At 37.0% G+C, this 22,710-nt stretch overlaps 1 protein-coding gene across 4 annotated transcripts in view; it reads left to right on the top strand.

Annotated features, from left to right (window-relative positions):
* LOC124631002 (integrin alpha-PS2) overlaps positions 1-22,710 on the top strand; it is a 104,759-nt gene that overhangs the window by 77,536 nt on the left and 4,513 nt on the right. Inside the window, exons 4-21 of one of the 4 annotated variants that reach the window (XM_047165075.1) lie at positions 2,524-2,650; positions 3,600-3,620; positions 5,141-5,202; positions 13,437-13,485; positions 13,960-14,025; positions 15,729-15,904; positions 16,156-16,362; positions 16,483-16,582; positions 16,823-17,057; positions 17,357-17,523; positions 18,182-18,327; positions 18,624-18,817; positions 20,000-20,252; positions 20,576-20,733; positions 20,987-21,162; positions 21,427-21,561; positions 21,822-21,887; positions 21,993-22,653. In XM_047165075.1, coding sequence (XP_047021031.1) covers positions 2,524-2,650; positions 3,600-3,620; positions 5,141-5,202; positions 13,437-13,485; positions 13,960-14,025; positions 15,729-15,904; positions 16,156-16,362; positions 16,483-16,582; positions 16,823-17,057; positions 17,357-17,523; positions 18,182-18,327; positions 18,624-18,817; positions 20,000-20,252; positions 20,576-20,733; positions 20,987-21,162; positions 21,427-21,561; positions 21,822-21,887; positions 21,993-22,653 — 2,999 coding nt within the window. The remainder of the gene's footprint in view (positions 1-2,523; positions 2,651-3,599; positions 3,621-5,140; positions 5,203-13,436; positions 13,486-13,959; positions 14,026-15,728; positions 15,905-16,155; positions 16,363-16,482; positions 16,583-16,822; positions 17,058-17,356; positions 17,524-18,181; positions 18,328-18,623; positions 18,818-19,999; positions 20,253-20,575; positions 20,734-20,986; positions 21,163-21,426; positions 21,562-21,821; positions 21,888-21,992; positions 22,654-22,710) is intronic. The other 3 variants (XM_047165077.1, XM_047165076.1, XM_047165078.1) reach the window with 3 other exon arrangements.

Raw genomic sequence — 22,710 nt, forward strand, 5'->3', positions numbered from 1 at the left:
ACGTGAATGTGACGTTGAGGTATTGTTAAGCTTTGAGTTTGTTGATCGAAGATAACGGGTGACGCATGGTAATGATGGTTTCGGTTTTTTTATGCTCACTTTTTTAAGTGTTACGATTTATGGAGTATTGAACTAAACTACCACGATTTTGACCGTAAACAATCAAAATGAAACTTTTATTGTATAAACAATAAAACGAACTTTCCCTGTCTGATATAAGAGCAACATACATAACCGTCTCTTTTATAGGAGCGAAATATTCCAAATCCACCACTTCCTTAAGTGTTACCAGATTCTAAAACCACACAATCTGGTGACACTATCAGTAAAGGTAGCCATTTATTTACACTACAATGCAGTAAAAATACTCGGCGTGAATTAATATGACGTTAGTTTCCGCCAGATGGCGATGGTGTGTTTTCTATAATGTTAGTTTGTTCATATTAACGCGGGCGGCGCGCGCGCATGCAACTGTTTTCTTTCCATTTTCGAAACTTGTAGGGCTGTCAGTGTTAATAGGATTGTAAGTATGTAGCTTTTGGAAGTGGGAATATTGTAATTATTTGGGGTTAGAAATTGAGTTTGGTTTCAATGTTTGTCGAAGCAATAATAGTACTTTGGTATTACGAAGTGGTTGACTGATTTTGTACATAGTCAATTTGGTTACAAAGATAGATTGTAATGTTTAAGAAGCCATTGAAATACTCACCTAAAAAGATGCAATATTCAAAAATTATTACTAGAAAAATCTTATTGTAGGTACATGGTAATCTTATTGGTTATACGTGCCAACCCTGCGCCTGGAAAGGATTACAGCACGCGTGTTATTACAGTTAAAATTAACTATTTAACTGCTACGGTTTTCAAGTTCATAATATAACATGCAGTAACCGGGAATTATTTTCAGAAGGATATGTTAACTAAACGATTGGTTAATTCTGTGAAAAGTTCATTGATGTTTAGTTACTTTATTCGTTTATAGTGACGGCTTTGATTTATTGAAGGAAATATGAAGTCGGTAGTTTTCATTACGAATCCGTATTTGGCATTTATTGGTTATTTTAAAGTATGGTGGAACAGACGCGAATAATACTTTCCGTTGTACGTATTTTCATTAATTTTATATCCTTTAGAATTGCTTGGTGTATGAATGGATACACCTTATAAATCGTCTTTATCCTCAACATCTTAGCATCTGCAGTAGCCGCCTTTAGTGATCATTCTCTATTGAGTAAAGTTGCCGGTGAAACATACTTGAAATAAATTCGATTATTTATAGAAAATAATATTCAATAGTGTATTATAGTTCGGCCGCTCAGAGAATGCGTTCCTGACACATCGCGATTGAACTGACGACGTAACTTTGTAATGGCGTTGCAGTACGATAAAAATATTTTTGCTGGTTGTTTATCGTTTTAACAATTGATGAGCATTAAAACAACATTATTATATCAATAATAATCAATGAATGTTGTAATTTTGTGCCAAATTGAGTGTCAAATAACTTGGTAAACAATATTTTTCTAAATCTATACTGCGCTATTACAAGGTTATGTCAGCGCTTTATATTTGTAGTGCTGTGCTTAAAATAACAGGCAAGTATCGTAATCTGTTCTTATAAGTCGATGGTTCTTATACAGTTATACTTATAATATGAAATAATGTTTTTCTTTTTAAGAATTTGAAAATAATGGACTATAAGATAACTTTTATGAAATATAAAAATAAAACTATGATCAAACTGAACGCGCGAAAGAAAGTAGCATTTTTATATTTAGGTTGAAAATGGTAACCCCAAATGGCATCATGGGCCGTCATTTTGTGACGCTAAATAGTCGTCTGTTGTCGTTTCGTGCGCAAAGACTAAAAACCTGATTTTGGCAGATTTTGACCGAGATATCAGGATTGATTCTGTTATTGATAATACCTAATATAATTATACACGTAGGCGAAGATGATGATGAAGACACCACCTCCTCAAGCGAATCGGAGTCTGATTAATATTCTGTACGCACATTCAATTCAATGTACTTACTTTATTGCATAGAAATACAGATTGTAACTTTGTAACAAAGAATAAATAAAACGATTTTATTATATGAATATTACCTTTTTTTGGTTTCCACTTAAATAACTAAAATATAAATTTTAAATGATTCCGCCAATTTAAAACGAAAATAATCTTAAAATAATGCGGCGGTTTATTTTGGAGGAACGGTAACGAACTCAGTGTTATGTTGTGCCCATCACTAGTCGTGACTAACTGATAGGTGTCAGGAACGCATTCTCTGAACGGCCGAAGTATAATGGTATTTCCCCGCTATTTAATGGATGTTATTATACATATAAACCTTCACCTTTAATCACTCTATCTATTAAAACAAACCGCATCAAATCCGTTGCGTAGTTTTGAATATTTAAGCGTGCAAAGGGACGTATAGTAACAGAAAAAGCGACTTTGTTTTACACTATGTAGTGCTAACCTTCAATTGTTAATTAATGTTATTCCTCTTTTGTCTCCAGGCCTGTGCCCCTCGCTACGTGTCCTACGTGTCAGCCAAGCTGAACCAGCGTGACCCAGTGGGCACGTGCTTCGTGGCCACCTCACCAGACCTCAATGACGTCAAGGAGTTTTCTCCATGCAGAACGTGTAAGTGTCTATGGTTGATTATCTGTGACGCGCATGACGTCATGCACGGGAGCATGAACTATGAAGTAGTCTGTGCTGTCGGTGGAGGAAATATAGTTCTTTAGTAGCTACGTATACAAATATGTAGCACATGTTATATCAAGCATATACTATTGTGCTAGATACAAACATATACACGTTTACAAGGTGGCCGTGTCTTGGCGGGTCTGAATTTATCCGATTGGCAGTGCAGCAAACATTATCGTTTCTATAGGATTCCAATGTCTTGATCAGATTTGCCAAGATTCTTCCCCTGTGATGTCGTCTTCACACATTACCTACAGAATTTCCTACTTTTTCCAAAAAAGCACATCACACAAGTCAGTTCAAAATATTTTCACCAAAATAAAAACTTCACATTTACACACCCTCATAAAATGGCAACAGTTTCGTAAAAGGGCGCCAATGGAGCCATCATGGCGGCTCCAGACGCGGCCATGAAAGCGCGCGAAAACCGACTCACTTCCGCCGGTAATGGCGGCAGGCAAAGGAATTAGCGTGACGAGCCTCAGGCAGAACATGATTTACGATCCCACTTTTGTGTAAAACGATAAATTTAAGACTCACGTTACATTACAGAAATATCATTGTGTGATTTGATGGTTTTTCGAAATGTGAAACTTTAATTTTTATTTGCGATCGCCCACGCTGCTGTGGACCACACTTTTTATTTACTATACAAGAAAATGTCAGTCATTTTAAGTACTATGATGATCTAGTTACGGTTTTATTACACAAGGCCTCACGTTACTTTATTTTACGTATACACACTCATTTTTATACTCAGACCTTTCAGGTCACACACACTATCACAAAATTTACACAAACCAATAAAATTACGTTATATACTTATATATTTTCTACTAGGTATATGTATACCTAAATAAATAACTATGTATGCTTTGTTTAGGGCATCGTTCTGTGGACGAGGGTGAGTATATTTCGAGGTAAAGTTGGATGTATAACGCACTGTCGACTTAGTGGGAACTCATACACTTCATCATTAATGTATGGACATGTTGACCCATCTCATAGAACCTCAAGTTGTGTTGCCAATGCTATGGCCAGTTTTACCTACCCATGATGACAAAAAAAGGCAAAATTAATTAAAAAAAAATATTGGCAATTTTGACAATGGGGAATGATGGAAAATTTTTAAAAAATATATATTTATTTGGCATATTTTACAGGGTGGGAAAAGCCTAAATAATGCCAATAACAAAATAATGTCTATTAAACTTCCATTTTTAGACTGATACCTCATTGCAACATTTTTTAAAGACTGTATTTTTATATCCTTCTCTTATAGTAACATGTAACTATACTAGCATAATATTAAATGTCTGCATGTATGTATTAGGTATGTATTGTCTGTGTATCTGTGTCGTATTGTGAAGTAAATGTTTTAATATTTAATGTGACAACACCGAACATTGTCATTATTCAGAAAACTACAAAACAACAATAAGTAGGAATACAAAAATAACATATTTATACAAGTAGGTTGGGTTTTAGAAAATATTTATTCAAATATATCTAGAGCAAAGTATAGCATCAAGAATTCGTTCACCATTATTTCAATTAATGAAGAAAACTTTCACATCAGTCTAATATCTATTCTTCTTTCTGCTCCCTTACCAATTTATTGAAATTCATCCTTTTTGTCATCCGTCATACTAATATGTACTCCCTTCTTATTCATGTCATCTTTTCTACAGACTTTATCTCCATTTTCATCCATTCACATTCATACTTAAAACTCATAGTAGCATGTGTTCCAGTTTCCATCCCAAACCCATTGCTCAGAAGTTTCTCTATTTTTTTCTGTCACCAGCATTACTTTCCGACTGCATCTCTTCTAATCATACCTCACATTTTTCATTATACCTATCCCACGCATATCTTCTCTTCATCTATCATCTGCAACATGAACTTTTCTGTCATCCTTCTTTTCCGATGCATATTTTCAACCGGTGGTCGGATCAGACTGGTTAAGGAGGCACTCTGGATAATTCCTTAGATCGCCGAAGTCATTATGTAAGCACTTGGAATTACTTTTGATAGCTATAGTTTACCTTTTAGCTAACCGTTGTCTAAGTTGACTCACCAATCCGCTCTGGACCTCTGGCCCGGACTTCCCAAAATAATATCTCACTTGGCAATTAAGAAAACGTAATGATTTCACATTTTCATACGAATTCTGTAGTTTGATCATACCATAGGGAACAAGCTAGTGTAGTGCTCATATCTATCGATAATTTAGGGGACATTTAACTTTTTGGTTTCATATTCGTCCATACATCGGTTAAAACATATCCATTTTTCCATTTAGATAGACGTACAATTGTATACACTGTATTAAGTGGCGCACCTTGTATATTAAAGCATTGTATAAGTGTATAATTATTGGTATCGTTATTGATTGCTAATTGATATGTTTTTAATTCGCAGCGAGTCACGGGCAGCGCAAGACTGGCATGTGCCAGGCTGGTTTCTCAGCCGCTATATCGAAGGTAAGGCCTTTTTATTTTATTTTTTATGTTTTTTTTTGTTAGGGATTAAGATATTATAGGTATGTATGTAGTACATAGCCAGGCAGTGCAAAAATATTACTTGGGGTCAATTTTCAGGTGTAAGTCATCTTATGGCAGTAGGTACCTACGTATCTGCAAATATGAATTAATATTTTAGTATAAAAATTATCCCATATTTTTTACCCGCCCTTCCTAAAAGAAGAAGGTTCTCAATACAACCGCGTATATTTTGTGGTTCCCAAGCTTCTTTATGTTACGCAAAATGTCTACCTTCTCATAAGCGGCATAAGTATAATAACGGTGTTGTCAATTATCAATTGTCTCCGTGTTGCAACTCACAAAATTCTGATGACAGTTTATTATCTTTTTGTCACACCAATTACGTTCCATTTTCAATTATTTCGAGTGAAATCCACTTGCTTTTTTATCGGTGCCGATTCCTGGCAACATTCAAAGTTGAGGTTATTAATTTAATTTTCATAAGTGGTCGTATTAAAATGCAATTATTGTGCTCGTATGTCATTCTGTGACGAATTGGTCACGGTGTTTTGTGTAATGGGAAGTCATTTTTATCTTATTACTTCGAAGAGGAAAGGTGAGGTCAGGTTGTAACTTGCATTGCAAAATTATCCTCCAAGCTAAATGTGAAGAAATTGTCACTTCTTACAGTGATTTTGTTACTAAAGTTGTCTTGAATAAAAACAATATAGATGAATGGAATCTCAACAACATAATGTGTAGAAGGCATTTGCAATAGAACACATTTAGAATACTAATTAATTTCGTATGAATGTGAAACCTCCAAGCCACTCTTCATTTCTAAACCAAAACACGACCATTTTTTGCTCCAAAAAACCAATTCTTACTATTTTCATGTAAAACATCGTGATTTTACGATCGTGGGAATAGAATTATTTTTGCCCATAGAGGAATTATCATCGTGATCGCAGCGGCCATCGCGCACACGTGACGCGCATGCGCGCCCGCAACCGCGCAGACTCCTTATGAATTATTTAACTTTTATTGTTGCCATTGCAAAAAATCCAACAAGAAATGTTAAGATTTCTATTTCGAGAATAGTGAGCGAATTTTATTGCAGTTTTATTATGCCTCTGTATTTGGGATACAATTGAGATTTACCGCTAAATTCTGACAGGACAATCCTTTGCTGTCCTATTATGGCGGCGGTTACGAAGCAGGACTTTATTTGTTAGTGTCCCGGTGTAGCTTATAAAATTGCATGAGTATCTATGGTTACTTACATGCAGCATTCCATAAATGTTCTGAACATGGTCTTCGAGCTGACCGTACAAAGAAGGTCCGAGGAGATTTCGACTTAATCACTGCACTTAGTATGCCAGTAGCTAGCTAGCAAGCGTCTGGTTAATGTAGCAGCTGGGCAAAGCATCTAGACCAATTGGGGTCACAGCACTTTAGTACCTATCTGCATTTGAGTCTAACATGAGCCAACTTGCTTTATAACTAAGCCGCGAATAGGACAAGTGATGAAATCTCAGAAATAGGAAACATTTTGAAATAAATGTGTCTTTTAGAATCGTTAACACAATTTCCAGAAAATTGTTAACGATTTTCTTAAACATGTTTAAAACACTGATATAGATAAGACAGAGAACTCCGAATCGTATAAAAATAATTAGAAAACCAGACTGTAAAAATATATTTCACAGTAAATCAATGCCTTAAGTAATCTTTGGAAGTAATCAACAAAAAGAGAATTAAAATCGATTTAAATTCAAGTCAGGTGCATTGAAACAATTAATTTCCATTATCTAAAGAAATAACAATAAAGATGACACTACTTGACAACCATGCCTTTGCCTCAAACGAGAAAAAAAAAAACGTGATTAATTTCACCACAAGTCGTATAATGGAACGTTTGGGTGTTGCTAGGTGAAAAAAAACTATCTCGGTATGGGCATCACGTGCCAAGATATTTTTTTTTATAAAATAAAAAAGGTGTTATGTAGGCAATCATTTGATTGACATAAATTATGCTATGTTATAGCTTTAGTTTATCTAAACAAATCACAATATTATAAAGTTTATACTTTTTTGACTGGTCACGTCCTTGAATAATAATTCATGCTGCTCGTAAAACGTTATTCCAATGAAAATCGACACCTGTTTTTTGTGAAAGAATGAGACACAAAAAATACACTGTAGGCAAATATAGCGACCAAAATAATAGAAAATGAACGATTTTTCGAAGCAAAACAAACGATATAGCTTTAGGCCTCATTAAATAGCAGGTAAATATTGTTACTAGGTAAAACTCAAAAACCTTATGAGATGTCCCGGAATCAAATCAAAATACACATGACATGAGCTTTTTATAAGCCTTTCAATGGCAAAATAAAATTAAACTTCCATGCAATCTCATTGACCCTCGAAAAATATGAGTCAATAGAAAACTAAAGAATAAAGAAATCTAATCCTTGAGTTGAAACAAACGATGCAGCTTTAAGCCTCATTAAAATGGCACAAGTCTTTCAATGAAAACGGTTTCAGTGACCAAGTCCCAGATAGCCATAGTTCCCTTTTATCATCCGCATCCAACAACGCAGAGATAGGATCATGTTCTCAGAATACACAACTTGATACCCGCAGACGTTACGTGTTACTTGGCAAGCGCCTGCGCTCAAAACGTGACGATTTTAGCAAATAGATCGATTTATTATCGTAGGAGTTAAGGGTTGCAGCTTAAGAAATTAAATAGCGGTGGGTATAGTAATCAGTTAGGTCTATTTTTCTTGAAGTTAGTACCTAATATAAAAATGTAGTTTCAAAAATTGAGGTCTTGGCAAAGGCCAAGGGGTCAAAATATTGCTATCGTTTTCTGAATGATTCTAAATACCAATCATTTTATCTGTCTGCACAAACATTTTCAGTGAAAGAAAAACATAAGCCTTCCTTACTCTCTTGGCAAAATCAAATTCAAAAGCCACAAATTAAGGTGTCCAAATGCGATTAAACATCGATACTCAATACCCAAGAATTGCGCTATCGACTATAAAATCCATAAGAAGTTCGAAAACGCATAGCAGCCCTACCCTAGCTGAGCAGAATCAATTTTATTGAAGTGTCCATCTATAGCCCAATAAATTTGTCCCTCGCAGCAAGGTGCGAACGAATACAATTCATTACTATTCATTGGTACACCATGTTGAATCCTAATGGGGCCCATGCACGGATTAAAGAAAGATGAGAGGAGATGCCATAATCCAGATAGTTCATACTCCATCTTTTAGGTCAAATACATAAGGTCGGCATGACTAAAATGAGCAGTTACGAGTGAACTAACGACGCGTTCGGGTTCTTTAAAACTTCTTGATGATAATTTTTTGGTATTGCATAAAATTATCGGGTCCAAAGAAGGCATATACGAGCGAAGACAGTAACGTTCCTCGTCCCCCGCTCACGCGCATTTTGGCGCACTGCTTTCTTAGGGGATTTTCCGTTATGACACCTCCGCTTTTCATTTTGTTTTTCATGGGCCCATGTGTTTGTGCTCCATGATTCACTTGCTGTGCTATTTAGCTTTTGAGGAAGGCTTGCAAATCGAGGGTCAATGAGATTGCATGGAAGTGTAATTTTATTTTGCCCGTTTGTGTCGTTGAAAGGCTTGTAAAAAGCTTTCTTATAAAAGGTCATAGGTTTTGTTTGATTACGGGAAATCTTATTTTGGTTTTACAAAAAGAATGGAAAATATTTTTGTTTACTTTATGTATAGAGGATTAAGAATTTTGGAACAAAAATGTACAGAATATGTGGTTTGGCAATAATAAAATTACTCTTACTTCTTTTAAAATTCTAGATTAAGAAATCTTTCAGCTTCCAAAAAGTTGGCGTGATTTTCAAAAAAACTGCATACTCGAACAAATATCGAAGCTTATAAATCAAACATCATTTTGAAAAGTTTTTCCTTACCAATAGTGCAATTTCTCAACATGACTACGTCAAACATTCCTGTAGTTTACAAACATGGTTTCGGAACGCGTCCATAAGCGGCAGCCATTTGCAGACAATGGCGGCGCAGAAATGGCGGGAAATTGATGCGGCCAGTACTTTTGCGAACTGAAGCCTTGTGATTTTGTTCCAAGGAGTTTTTTACCTGCCTGAATTGTTTATATTTTCTATGAGAAGCTTCTTGGTAGTTCCAGGTTTTATTCATTTAATACAGCAAGATCTGATAGATATAGTTTAAAAGGACGTTATTTCTTTATAATCTCTTTTTAAACAGATTTGAGTATTAATAGTTTTCTAGCATTTTAAGCATGGCTAATGTAGTAGCCATAAAATTACTTAAGTACAAAATTATACCATTACACCATAAAATTTCAATTTTCAAAGATCGGAATTGAAAATTCATAACTTCACTTTATATTGTATTAACATCTATTACAATACATTCTGAACAATGGATGCTGCATATCAGAATCTGGTAAAAGATAATGAATCCTATAATCTTAGACGTAGAGATGAATTTAGTTTGACGTTTCACCAGCTTACAGGCATCGTGCAGGTTGTAAATGCAAAATTCATGGGATTTTAAACGCTTCTAATATTTATGCACAATTTAATTGAATATTCAATTACGTGCAACAACTGATATTTTTATCGTTTTCAATAACACTTCAGGCGTCGGATACAAAGGAGAGCTCAATAGAATTTGTTAAAATTACATAAAACGAAATTTCTACTGCTGCAGTTTTTATGGTCAAATACCTACATATTTATTAGACGTAGGGTTTTAGAACCTTAGCTTTTATAAATTTTTGTACAAGAGTGAAAAGTTAAAAAAAAAATAGAAACGATTCATGCTAGGTAAATAGATAAACTACCTTTTCTGTAACACCGATCAACACCACCAAAAAATTAAGTATTTTTTTCATATCCAACAACTTTGTTCACCCGTCGGTATGGTAGAGACAACAAAATAAGTCAGTGCCGCATCGTTTTGACATCGTGCCCTCCGCTGGCACTCGCGCATGCGCCGTCCCGCTGTATATGGTGCGCGCGCGCATATTTATTCATTGGCTGCGTACGCTGATTCAATGCTAAAACGACTAGGCTTTTATGTTGTTTTTAGGGCTGCTACCACCATTTCGGGGGTTATGAATTGCTATTTTTTTATTTATTTTATTTACCTGACAGATTTGTGTGCGTTTACGCAGGTTTATGTTTTATTTATGAGCGATTTACATATTTTTATCCGTTTCTGCAATGTCCGGTAGTTTGTAATGTCTATAGGGCGATGTAAATTGAGTCGCTATTGGTTATCTTAGAATTACCATGTCATTATGGAGATGCTATGTATTTTTTCTGAGTTAAAGTGTTGATTTTAAAAATTATTTTTCTTTTATGTATGTAATTTTATCCTATTTGTGTCAGTTTTTCAATTATTTTCGACGTGAATACTTGGCATGGTTTATTTCCGAACTATCTCTATTAAAAGCCTTTAATTATCTAGTTAATCTGATCTCCTTTCTTTTCACTACCAATCTAAAAAGTCCCATTATATTTCGTCCCTGAACAGCTGTTGTAAGCCTACCGTTTAATCGTCCAGTGGTCTTGTTCTCATTAGCAAACACACGGCGATCCGCTTCAGAGCTGGCATTGGAGTACCTGTTAATGTCGGCGACATCTAACCTCTTTACTGCGAGAGAATTTAACTGTACGATACTTTCATTGCCTTCCTTATTTATTACGAAGCTTAGCTTAGTAGATCAGTAGCTACAGGAACTGTAGGCTGTAGATTTGATGACGTTCGCCAACGTTATTTTTCTATGTAGACGATTTAATCAATTTAAAATAAAATGTCCTTTAAAAACAGAGGATTTTTTCATCAGGTCATAGAATTTTGCCATCCTTAAAACCAAAACAACCACCTGTTCAGTTTTTGCCATACCTTTACAAGAGCACATGTCAAGTTTGTAAAAAAAACGGTTACTTATCTTAAAGATTTGCAAAACACAAGGTTTACTAGCTGGTGACTTCAAATGCGCATGTTTACATGTTTTTTGTGACATTTCTTGTAGGAGTGAAACTTGAACCAGCGGGGCTTATCTCTCACGTTCACACGCAACGATTTGTTGAGTCTGCTTTTTAGGGTTCCGTAGCCAAAATGGCAAAAACGGAACCCTTATAGTTTCGTCATGTCCGTCTGTCCGTCTGTCCGTCTGTCCGTCTGTCACAGCCGATTTACTCGGAAACTATAAGTACTACAGTGATGAAATTTGATGGGAATATGTGTTGTATGAACCGCTACAAAAATATGACACTAAATAGTAAAAAAAAGAATTGGGGGTGGGGCCCCCCATACATGTAACTGAGGGATGAAATTTTTTTTTTCGATGTACATACCCGTGTGGGGTATCAATGGAAAGGTCTTTTAAAATGATATAAAGTTTTCTAAAAAACATTTTTCTTAAAGTGAACGGTTTTTGAGATATCAGCTCTCAAAGTCGTAAAAAGTATGTCCCCCCCCCTCTATTTTTATAACTACGGGGTATAAAATTCTAAAAAAAATAGAGGTGATGCATGCTAATTAACTCTTTCAACGATTTTTGGTTTGATCAAAGTATCTCTTATAGTTTTTGAGATAGGTTGATTTAACTGTAATTTACGGAACCCTTCGTGCACGAGTCCGACTCGCACTTGGCCGGTTTTTTTGTCTTTTAAGATGAATTGGGGTAAGGATTGAGAGGAAGCGGGGGAAACGTCAAAAAATACAGGAAATAGGGATTAAAAAATACTGAAAATAAGTAACAAAGATTACTAGTATTAAGTAGTATTATTAGCACTGGTATTAAGTGCATTAACTAGACATTAGTGCGCCAAATACCAGTGTCAATTCTTGTGTCTTTATGACAAGAGGATTTGCAGTTTTGGCCGTCCTCAGCCACACTCCATATAACAATGTCACTTCTAAGCCTTCAGAAGAAAAACATTGAACTAAATGAAGGCATTTTTTTTTTTTTTTTTTTATCGACGTAAAATCATCAAATGACCCCTCCCGCTGTGGGTTAGCAGCGGTGAGGGAGTGTCAGACTCTTACTGACTAAAATCGTCGTGTTCCGTCATAGGCCTTTTATGTACCAGGGCCGCGGTATCTCTTTCGAACAACCCGCAGCCCCGGCAGGCCTTGGCCCTGCTGGGCCCCGCTGGGGTTGCTGACGTCTCTTTGAGGAGCGCGTGGAACAACGCGCGCCGTCGACACGGGTCTGTCGTCTAGGAAGACAGAGGGACGATGAGCCACCCGAACTCACCGCCCACAGACCCACGCCTACGGTGGCCGGGAGTCATCTCGCGACACCCGGCGCCCATGGTGTCTACCTGGTCCAGCGCGGCGGCCGGGATGAGAGGTGCGAACTCTCTGGCGTTCCGCCTCCTCCTTCTCGAGCATGACCGCTTCGCAGAAGGAGGCGACGGCATCCCATTCCCTCTCGCCCCGGACCATGGCCTGAACCAGGGCCGGACGCGAGAGGTCGCCGCCGCCCAAAGCCTCGACGAGGACCCGGCGGTGCCCTTCCCATGCGGGGCACACCTGGACTGTGTGGTCCACCGTGTCCTCGGGGCTGTCCGCACAATGGTGACACCCGGGCGCCTCCTCACGACCGATGCGGTGCAGGTACCTCCCGAAACAACCGTGTCCGGTGAGGACCTGCGTCATGCGGTACGTGAGGGCGCCGTGACTCCTCCCGAGCCACTCCTCAAAGAGGGGACTTACCGCCACGATGGTGGCGTGCCCTAAATGAAGGCATCAACGTAAGATTCTGTCACCCGCCTCCCCTTATAAATTAGACCCATTTCATCGGTCACTTAATTCGTATGTAAAACAGACTGGATGACATCACACACTTATAAACGATGCACTTTATCTATCCTGGTTGCAATTAGGGCAGGGTTCGACGCATTACGGGTGAGAACATAAAAATCTTCTAATCGTAAAGCACTCTTAAGTTCGGTTTAATGTAACAGGGACGATCTACATTCTGTCACATGGGTTTATTGTTTTTGAAGTATTTTTCAAGTATGTGAGAATGACAGTGATTTTATTCAAATTGTATGTTATGGTGATGGATATCCATAAAATCTAGTTTATTTTAGAAACTCGATGTAGTTTTAGGGTAAACATCTGTTGTCATTAGGGATTTCATTTTGTATTTACAATGTTTTATTTTTATTTCCAGGATGGACAACGACTATTCATGGGTGCTCCAGGCAGTTTCTTCTGGCAAGGTAAGGTTTAACAAAAAATGAGTTCATGTGTTTTTTAATAACATAGACTGCATACAGTTTTATAGCTCCGACTTAGAACAGTAGTGAGCTACCGCGCATGCGTGGAACTTAGTCCCACCGACGAAGAAATCATCATAGACTGGTTTGAAATTAACTTCATCACTACTTTAAATAATATAGAAAGTAGCGAGAAATCATACAATGCAGACACACTAAAATATGGATAGAATTCTGATGTAGACGATGACATCCATAATGCAAAATTAAATGCAGTCAAAGCTTCTAAACAAGACACTATTAATTAAAATTTCAACCAGCTTCAAGAAAGACAATAATTTAAATTGACTTTAAGGCTTCTATAAGTTCGAAGATCACAAAACCCTACAAGACAGACTCACGACATAACACACTCCAAACGGACACAAACTTGGAGGTGAATACCACAATGATAATTGACACTAAAATTATTCACAGGGCGAACGTTTTCGATAGATCCGAAAGAATCGTTCTTCTACTATATGCCGAAAATACCGGAAGAAGGTAAAACTACCCAGACGTACCGCCAGATTGACATCTTAACTCTTAACAGCAATAACATGAGGAGGCCTATCGCCTAATCCTATATCAACGCCTTGAACATGGACAGTTGGTTTAAATTACATTTTTGTTGTTCGAGTATAATTATCATTAGCTTTTAACGCAATAACATCTGAGTTTATTAAAACATTCGCTAACTTTTGCTTGCTTTTCTAAATTAAGTCATATTTTCTAACTTAGAGTTAACGACTTTTAAGTATTGGCGTTTTTAGACAAATTGTATTTCATGTCTCGTTTTCGTTGTAAGTACAAAAATGGTTTCATGTACTTGAACTAGTCAAAGTTCTATAAAAGGTTAAACCTTGATACTGAATACTTGAACAATTTAAATGGATTTAAAACGAAAACTGTGAGCAGCTACTGATGGCAAATATTTGGACAAAACAAATATCAAGTCTCTTATTTGTCATGAATAGCGATGAAATCATAAGCTTTCCTCAAGTCATGGTTTTCTAGGGTTACCTACCCTATGGGTTCTACCAGATACCTTCCACTTCTCCAATCATTAATTTCTTTAGTACATTTTAGCGGTAGTTAAATAACGAAAGTTGTGCACGGGAGATTAGATCATAGATTTTCCATTTCATATCTTTGTGCTAACAATATTTGCCTACTTGGATGATATGTTAGTATCAGGCACGATTGCAACATGGTATTGCCTCACGACGTCCAAAGAATGAAGGACAGTTTGAACACATCCAAGCCTAATCATCACAAGTACAGCATGCTGTTGAAAACTTTAATCATTTTAATGAAGTATTTACAAATGTTGAAGAATCTATGTTAGAGTATGTAAGTGTAAATAGGAATAATAATTCCCATGACGTAGTGAACCTGTTCTAGTTTAATATCGATAAGGGTTAACTAGGTGTTTAATATTACTGAAATGATTTTGCAACTGCAAAAGTGTGCTTTAAAACTAAACTATAAAATGTCATTGGCTTTGGCTCTGGTTAAACACTGTACTTTTTAAAGCTGAGATTTATTCATCATCATTGCTTGCAAGCTAAATACAGCTTTAAGTCCTTCTGTTAAATGTGGAATTGCATTACATGTGACAGAAGGATTGTTCATGGAACAGTGCTAGTGGTTTGCCAGAACCGTCACCAAAATTAATTCTACCAAATAAGTACCTTATGGCGGTCGCTGTAACAAGGATTTGGTGATATATTTAACATATTAAATTATCCCTGAATCTCACGCTTGATATGGTGTGATTACACCTTTTTTGGTCATATTTATGCTAATAATATCCTAATCAAAAGCGTTATGCAGACGCCTGTAATATACACGAGAACGATGTTACAATCATCATCATATGAAACTGCCTATCCTGGCTGCTGGATCGCTTGAACATCATCTAATGACAGATCATGGAACATTGAACACGAATGATTGACGTTTTGTGCTGTTTCAATGTATTAAACATTAGTTTCCTTTGGACGATCCCTTCATCCTTCTTAGTATACTAGAGTTGAATCATTGCTTTTAACTATATACCTACTCATAATTTTATTGGAAGCTTCTCATAACTTTATTGAAAAGACACATCCATTTAAGATATATTTAACATTTCAAAAGTCGTCCAAAAGAAACTCTGAACAGCCTATCCAGGAACACTTTCGTAATTCCCATTTCTATTGTAGGTCAGCTGATGACTCAGTCGATGAGTGGTCGTCCAGCCTTGATGTCTACTCCTGAAGCTAGTCCTAAATACGATGACTCTTACATGGGATACTCCATCGCTGTTGGCGATTTCGCTGGTCAGGGTATCCAGAGTGTAGCTGTTGGAGTACCTAGGGGAGCTGGACTTAAGGGTTTGGTAAGCTTAACTATATTTTATCTACATAAAGCTGTATGTATGATTAAAGCAGATGGTTTTGAATATGTTGTTATCATTTTTAGAAATATTTTGGGAGTCGATTGTGTGAAAGACGTTATGGCTGAAGAATGTTAGTAGTGAGATGATGTCAGTGAAAGTATGGAAGAGGAGCATATTATTATTGCACTCAGACGGAGATTTCTTTACAAGTTTGAAATATAATGTTATATACTTAAATCTTGTTATTTCAGGTGGTTCTCTACACTTGGGAGCTGCAAAACATTAAGAACATCAGTGGCTCCCAGATCGGTGCCTACTTCGGCTACAGTATTGCCTCCGGTGATATTGACGGAGACGGCTTTGATGACGTCATAGTCGGCGCTCCTATGTTCACTAAGACCAAATCAGATGGCTATGAGCATGGAAGAATCTATGTTATCTATCAGGATAAAGATCGGGTAAGTCATAACTAAATATATAATCAACAATCAAAAGTAATTATGATATGCATGCTTGATTTAGAAAACTGTGCTATAACCATATACCTCATTATTTATTTATTTTATTTCACCTTCCAGTCTTTCACAAGGAGCCATGCTAGGACCGGTGATGTTTCTCGAGGTAGATTTGGTTTGGCTGTCACTTCGCTGGGAGACATCAACTATGACGGATTTGGAGGTAAGAAACTACAATACTCAAAATAATAGACTGTCATAAATCAGCTGGTTTGTCTGGAAGTCTAGAATTTGGCAAATGCTAGTCAGTAAGAATCAATGTTACAATTCCACGTCAAAAGCCGTTAGGTGGATTTCATAAAACTATCGATAAGTAGAAGATGCATTAAGACTCAAATGGTTTCTTACCAAATGAAAGTTCCACCATTTTCAGATACTAAAAATTAGTCTTTCTTCTTTCCAGATATTGCAGTAGGAGCTCCTTACGGTGGTGAACACGGCCGTGGTGTGGTCTACATCTACCACGGCAGCGAGGCTGGTATCCATGAGAAGTACTCCCAGGCCATCACTGCTGAGGAGATCTCTCCTACATTGTCCACCTTCGGATTCTCTCTGTCTGGCGGAGTGGATTTGGATAATAATAACTATACGGATTTGGCTGTTGGCGCTTATAAGTCTGATAGTGTTGTGTTTTTGAAGTGAGTATAAGTTCATGCAATTTACTATCTAAGACCGATATTAAAGAGAATAGAAAATATAGGCTTAAGCTTCGTTTGGGAATCGATTAGATGGTTTGAATCTGCATCATTTTTCAGTTGTCATTGGAAGATGTGTGATGTGATGATGTGAAAATCCAGTAGATACATACCATTATCACCTTACCAATAGGCTTACTTCTATTACATTGGATTTATACAACACCTCTTTTATTGAAATAACGTCATGTATTATAATATTAATTTCTGCTATAACTAAAATCTTCTTTTAAATGTTCCAGATCTCGTCCCGTAGTAAAAGTATCAGCCGACGTGAAGTTCTTGGGCGACAGTAAGCTGATCTCGTTGACAGACAAGAAGTGTCACCTCGCCAACGGCACCACCGTCGCCTGTGCTCAGCTCATGTTCTGTCTTACTTATGGCGGCGTTAATGTGGATCAGCAGATTAGTAAGTGTTTTAGTTGAATGTTTAATTTCATCATCATTGGCAATGTTATATAGCTATATTTACATCTTTATTTCATGGTTGTTCACCAAGACTGTTTTAAGCATCTCAGGTAAAATGTATAAAATAAATCCCCTTGACTTTCGCTAAGTACATTATATTAACACCGTCTTAACGACCTACAATACCTGATATTAGAACGTCATAATCATTTTTGTCATCAAGATTGTCTACGTTTCGTACAAAATTGTGAGTCACAATAATTGTGTTATTTGTTTCCAAGCGGAGGGATATATCTGCTATTTCGGTGAGTGGTCGAAGTAGCGCTAATTGGTACCACACTAAATCAAATCCACCCAACCATCACCATAATTTCTTTATTGATATCATATAATCAATGATACTTGAACTTCTAAATTGTCGGCTTTCAACTTACCTTGGGAATATCTAACCTCCATTACTCCACAGAAGTTTAAGTATGATTTGAGACGATATTAATACAAGAAATTATAAACTGTAAATATAAATGTTAGACGTATGTAAGTGAATCAGTATTTGTTGTAAAAGTGACTGCACCATCATCCAACGTTTGAAACGCAACGACACAGGTAGACGATACCTACAATTCAAAACTTAGCACTAATCTTGTAAAATTATGCAGAATTCGAGGTGACCTTGGACTTGGACTCCCGTCAGAAGACCTCGAAGCGACTGTTCCTCGCTGAGACCAGGGAGACGACCTACAAGACGCAGATACTGCTGACTCAAGGACAGCAGGAGTGCAAGGATATCATCGTGTATCTTGATGTAAGCTTTTCACTTTTATTTTTGGAAAGGACAAAAAGAAAATATGACTAAAGGAGAACTTATAAGATTTGAATAGTCCTTAATAAGTAAGCTGTCGCAGTAACTAAAATTCAAATGTTGTCATACTCATAATCTAGTTAATTATTTTTGTCTACATTCGGCCAAATCGGATTAACTTTGAAAATAAATTTACTTTAGGTATAAGCATGCAGCAGTATTACTTTCTTTCTGTGATAGTCTTATGTATCTATTAAATTCTCAACAAATTATAACACACCTTTCTTAACCCGTTACAGGAGGAAATCCGCGACAAGCTGACCCCGATCGAAGTGAAGATGTCTTACGACCTCCTGACCCAGCCCTCCGGCAACATCGTCCCCCCGGTCCTCGACCAGACCCGCAGCATCGTCCACGCTGACTCCCTCAACATACAGAAGAACTGCGGCAAAGACAACATCTGCATACCTGACCTCAGGATGGCTGCTACCACGTAAATACTTGTTCCAATTTTGAAAACTGGTGGTGGATTATCTAACCTTCTCTGTGACTAATCTGTTGTGTTGTTCTTTTTTTTCATTAACTTTTTTAGAGACCGACCGAAACAGAATTCCCATCGGAGCCAAAATTCCATCAGACCTCGTAAACAAAATCGAAATATAACACGAATTAAATGTATACTCTTGGGTTGCTGATAATAATTTACAGTGTTATTTACAGTAACATTTTTCCCTTTTATTTTTTTTATATAATTATTATTTAGTTGTGTTATGAAAATTGGATAAATCGGTCGATCGGTCACTAAACTTCTAATCTATCGCTTAACATTCATAAATTAACTTATGTATGTGTGTTATTTTTTTTGTATTTGTCTACTTATTTTATGTTTTAACTCTGGCTTTTTCTAATATTCTTTCTGCTTTCTATAGTATATATTTTGTAATAATATATGTTTATGTAATATTAAAACTTGTAGTATTATTTAGAATTTCTCCATCCGCCTGAATATTCGCTTTTAATTCGTGAAAAAAAATCAGTGCTTTGTTGTGAACAAAATTTTTAAAGACCTAGTCTAGTCTGGTGGTGGAAATATAGCGAATGTAAACAATTAAGACAGTGGGACAAAGAAGAAACCAGAAGAATTGCAAATTAAAGAAGATGAAGATAATAAATGTATTAACATTATTACTATTTTAAGCCAGGTGTAAGGTAACTTTTTGAAGAGGTCGGTATTTTTGTAATTACAGAAATATAGGGTTACTTTGAAACTGCATGAATGGCCAATCATCTTAGGCCATAGCTTTTCTTCATCGGGATTTGAATATAAAATTCACCATTATCATGTTTTTCACAAAAAAGGTTTTGAATTATTGAGATTTTTTAATGGCAACAAAAGTGGGTACTTTATTCAATTTGTCATTTTACACCTGGTTTATTTCATTTTGTAATTTTGACACCGTTATATTTTTTGCAATTCCACAATACTTCATTGGTAAAAAAAATATTACAAACGGGATTTTGATACTTTATAATGGTTTACATCAAAATAGCATGCAAGGCGTTTTAACATCTTTTAAACCAAAATGGCGTCTCTTTCCATTACATTCACTGCGCTTCACACACATTCACTGATTAACAATTATTAATACAATATTTTCAATTTCATTCCCTTTAGGCCCACAATCAACTACGTGCTAGGATCTGGTGAGAACCTCCACATTGATGTCAAAGTGGAGAACTCAGGAGAAGATGCCTTTGAAGCTGCTTACTTCCTGGAGGTCCCTGCAGGAGTCACTTATGCGAAGATGGAACGCCTGGACAAGGATACGGCAGACACCCTGATCTACTGCTCTATTACGAACAGATTTGCTGATGGCAATAGCACCCTGAAGTGTGATCTTGGAAATCCTATGGCTAGTGGACAAAAGGTGAGTTCAGATATAAATGTTTGTTAAAAACTTTTGTGTCACATTTTCGTCATTCTCATTCATTGTTTTGTATCATTTTTTTTTACTTACCAATAAAATCATCTGCGTAGAGTTATCCCAAAAATGTTGTCAGCACGGGCTTCCATATTAACTAAGATACATTGAATTGAAACAAAAATGAGACTTACCAAGCGGCGACAGCTTATCTTTCTGTTGTACGCCCCATTCGCTAACATCCATATTGCTGATTGTAACTGTTCTGAAAATACCTCCAAATGTACCTAATCTGTATGTACCTCTGAAAACGAATATCATTTCTTCAGGTAAACTTCCGCCTAATCCTAGAAGTGGACGCCCGCGTGACGTCCCTGAGCTTCGACATGGTGGCCAACTCCACCAACGTGGAGCAAGGCACCATGTACGACAACTCCATGCACATGAACATCGGTGTCGTCATCAGAGCTCAGCTCTCTGTTATTGGGTAAGTTTATAAAGGAAGCTAAAAAGATTATACCTCTAGTTAGTGTTTTTAAGTGTGATTTAATTCAGTTTAAGATAGAATGCATCCAGTTTATTTCATTGGGTATGTAATATGCCATTAATATGAAATTTTGTCGAGAAAGTCTCTTGGGAATTTAACTGCCCCTTGAAAAAATTAAGTTGCTTTCACCTTACTCATTTATCAACTAAGAAATGCATATAAACTTCCTATATCATTTATTTCTTATCGACAGAACGTCAGACCCCCCAGAGCTGCACTACAACGCATCACTATATGAAACAGAAAACATTAAAGACGACACCAAGCTTGGGCCGCAGCTCATTCATAAGTACAACATCAAGAACGAAGGACCTTTCACTGTGGAGGAGACTGAGATATACTTCATGTGGCCTTACCAGACTCTTGAAGGTAAGAATAACATACCAAGTAACGACTAGATGATTGTGATCAAGGATACCTTGCTTGTGCTATTAGACAAAATGAATTTCTGCATTCCTTTATTAAATAATTCTCCAAAACAACATTTTATCACATCGAGGGCTCTTTTCTGCTATATACTCATTTTCCTCCCTTTAGATTACAACCACTCAAAGATTTATTTTTATCATGTTCTATACTTACCAAGTCGAAAGCCTTACTCAATTCTAAATGCTTATTTTCTCCCCATTCCAGGCGAGAACCTGATGTACATGTTGGTGCAGCCGCAGTGGCTCGGCGACGTCAAGTGCGACGTCGCGCGGCACGTCAATATCGACAACCTCTTCGTGCAGAACCCTTATGCCTTCTTATTGGGCAAGGAAAGGGAAGGTAATATGGATAATATTGTTATATCTTTTGTAGTCTTGATTAGAACATATGTACTTTCAACTTGAGATATAGCATAGACACGGGTTAAGAGCAAGAAACGAATTGTAATGATTAACCAAATGTAGCATCGTCAACGTACGTAGCTATGTAAAGGATGGATACAACTTTACGAGCTGAGAACATGGTCATTTCTGCAATTCTAGACTTTATGTATGGCTACATTTGTGAACCAGTTTACTAAAATGGTATTGTATTTCCAGCTATGATGAGCACTGAATTCTACAGTGCTTCACAAACGTCTGGCGGTGGTGGATATTACGGACAAGGTAAGTACTGATTACTAATATCATCAATATAAAACAGTGTGTGTTGACAACTTCTGAAATTAAGTATTGAATATTTTGATCAATTACTTCTTTATTTCTTTGCAGTTTACTGGGATGGGTCATCCAGCGGCCAAGTCAGCACTCAAGGAAGCAGTCAATCCGGCGTGAACATTCAAGGATCTGGCTACGGAACTGGACAAGGTTACGCCACGTCTGGAGGCAGTTCCACCTTCCAGTCAAGCGGCAGCACAAGTTTCACTAGCCAAGGAGGCCGTAACTTCTCAAGTAACCAGGGTGGCAGTGTTCAAACTGGTAGCCAAGGTCAAGGACACTTCAGCGGAAGCCAAGGTGGTTACAATACCCAAGGAGGTTATAACAGCCAAGGAGGTTACAACACCCAAGGGGTATATCAAACTGGCCAAGGAGTCCATCAAGGCAATCAAGGTGGTTACAACAACCAGGGAGTCTACCAGACTGGCCAAGGCGGTTACGGCAGCCAAGGGTTCATTTTTAACACGACATGGACTGACGGCAATGATCTAACTGAGGCACAGAAAGAAGAAATCAAGAAGAAGTTAATCGCTGCCATCGCTGCTGGTAATCAAGGAACCTTAGATCTGGGCTCTTTTGGACAAGGCCAGCTTGTCAAATATAGGAACAAGACGGTTATATATGATTCTAATCATAATATCATATCTGAAGTGGAGACCAGTACTGAATATGGAAACCTTGGACATGATGGAGAGATTGGCAGCGCTTTCAATGTGTAAGTTTTTGTTATATTTTAAACCTCCAGATAATGTGATCCTTTAATTAAATTTTT

The sequence above is a fragment of the Helicoverpa zea genome, chromosome 6, assembly GCF_022581195.2.
Source record: "Helicoverpa zea isolate HzStark_Cry1AcR chromosome 6, ilHelZeax1.1, whole genome shotgun sequence".
Taxonomy (NCBI): domain Eukaryota; kingdom Metazoa; phylum Arthropoda; class Insecta; order Lepidoptera; family Noctuidae; genus Helicoverpa; species Helicoverpa zea.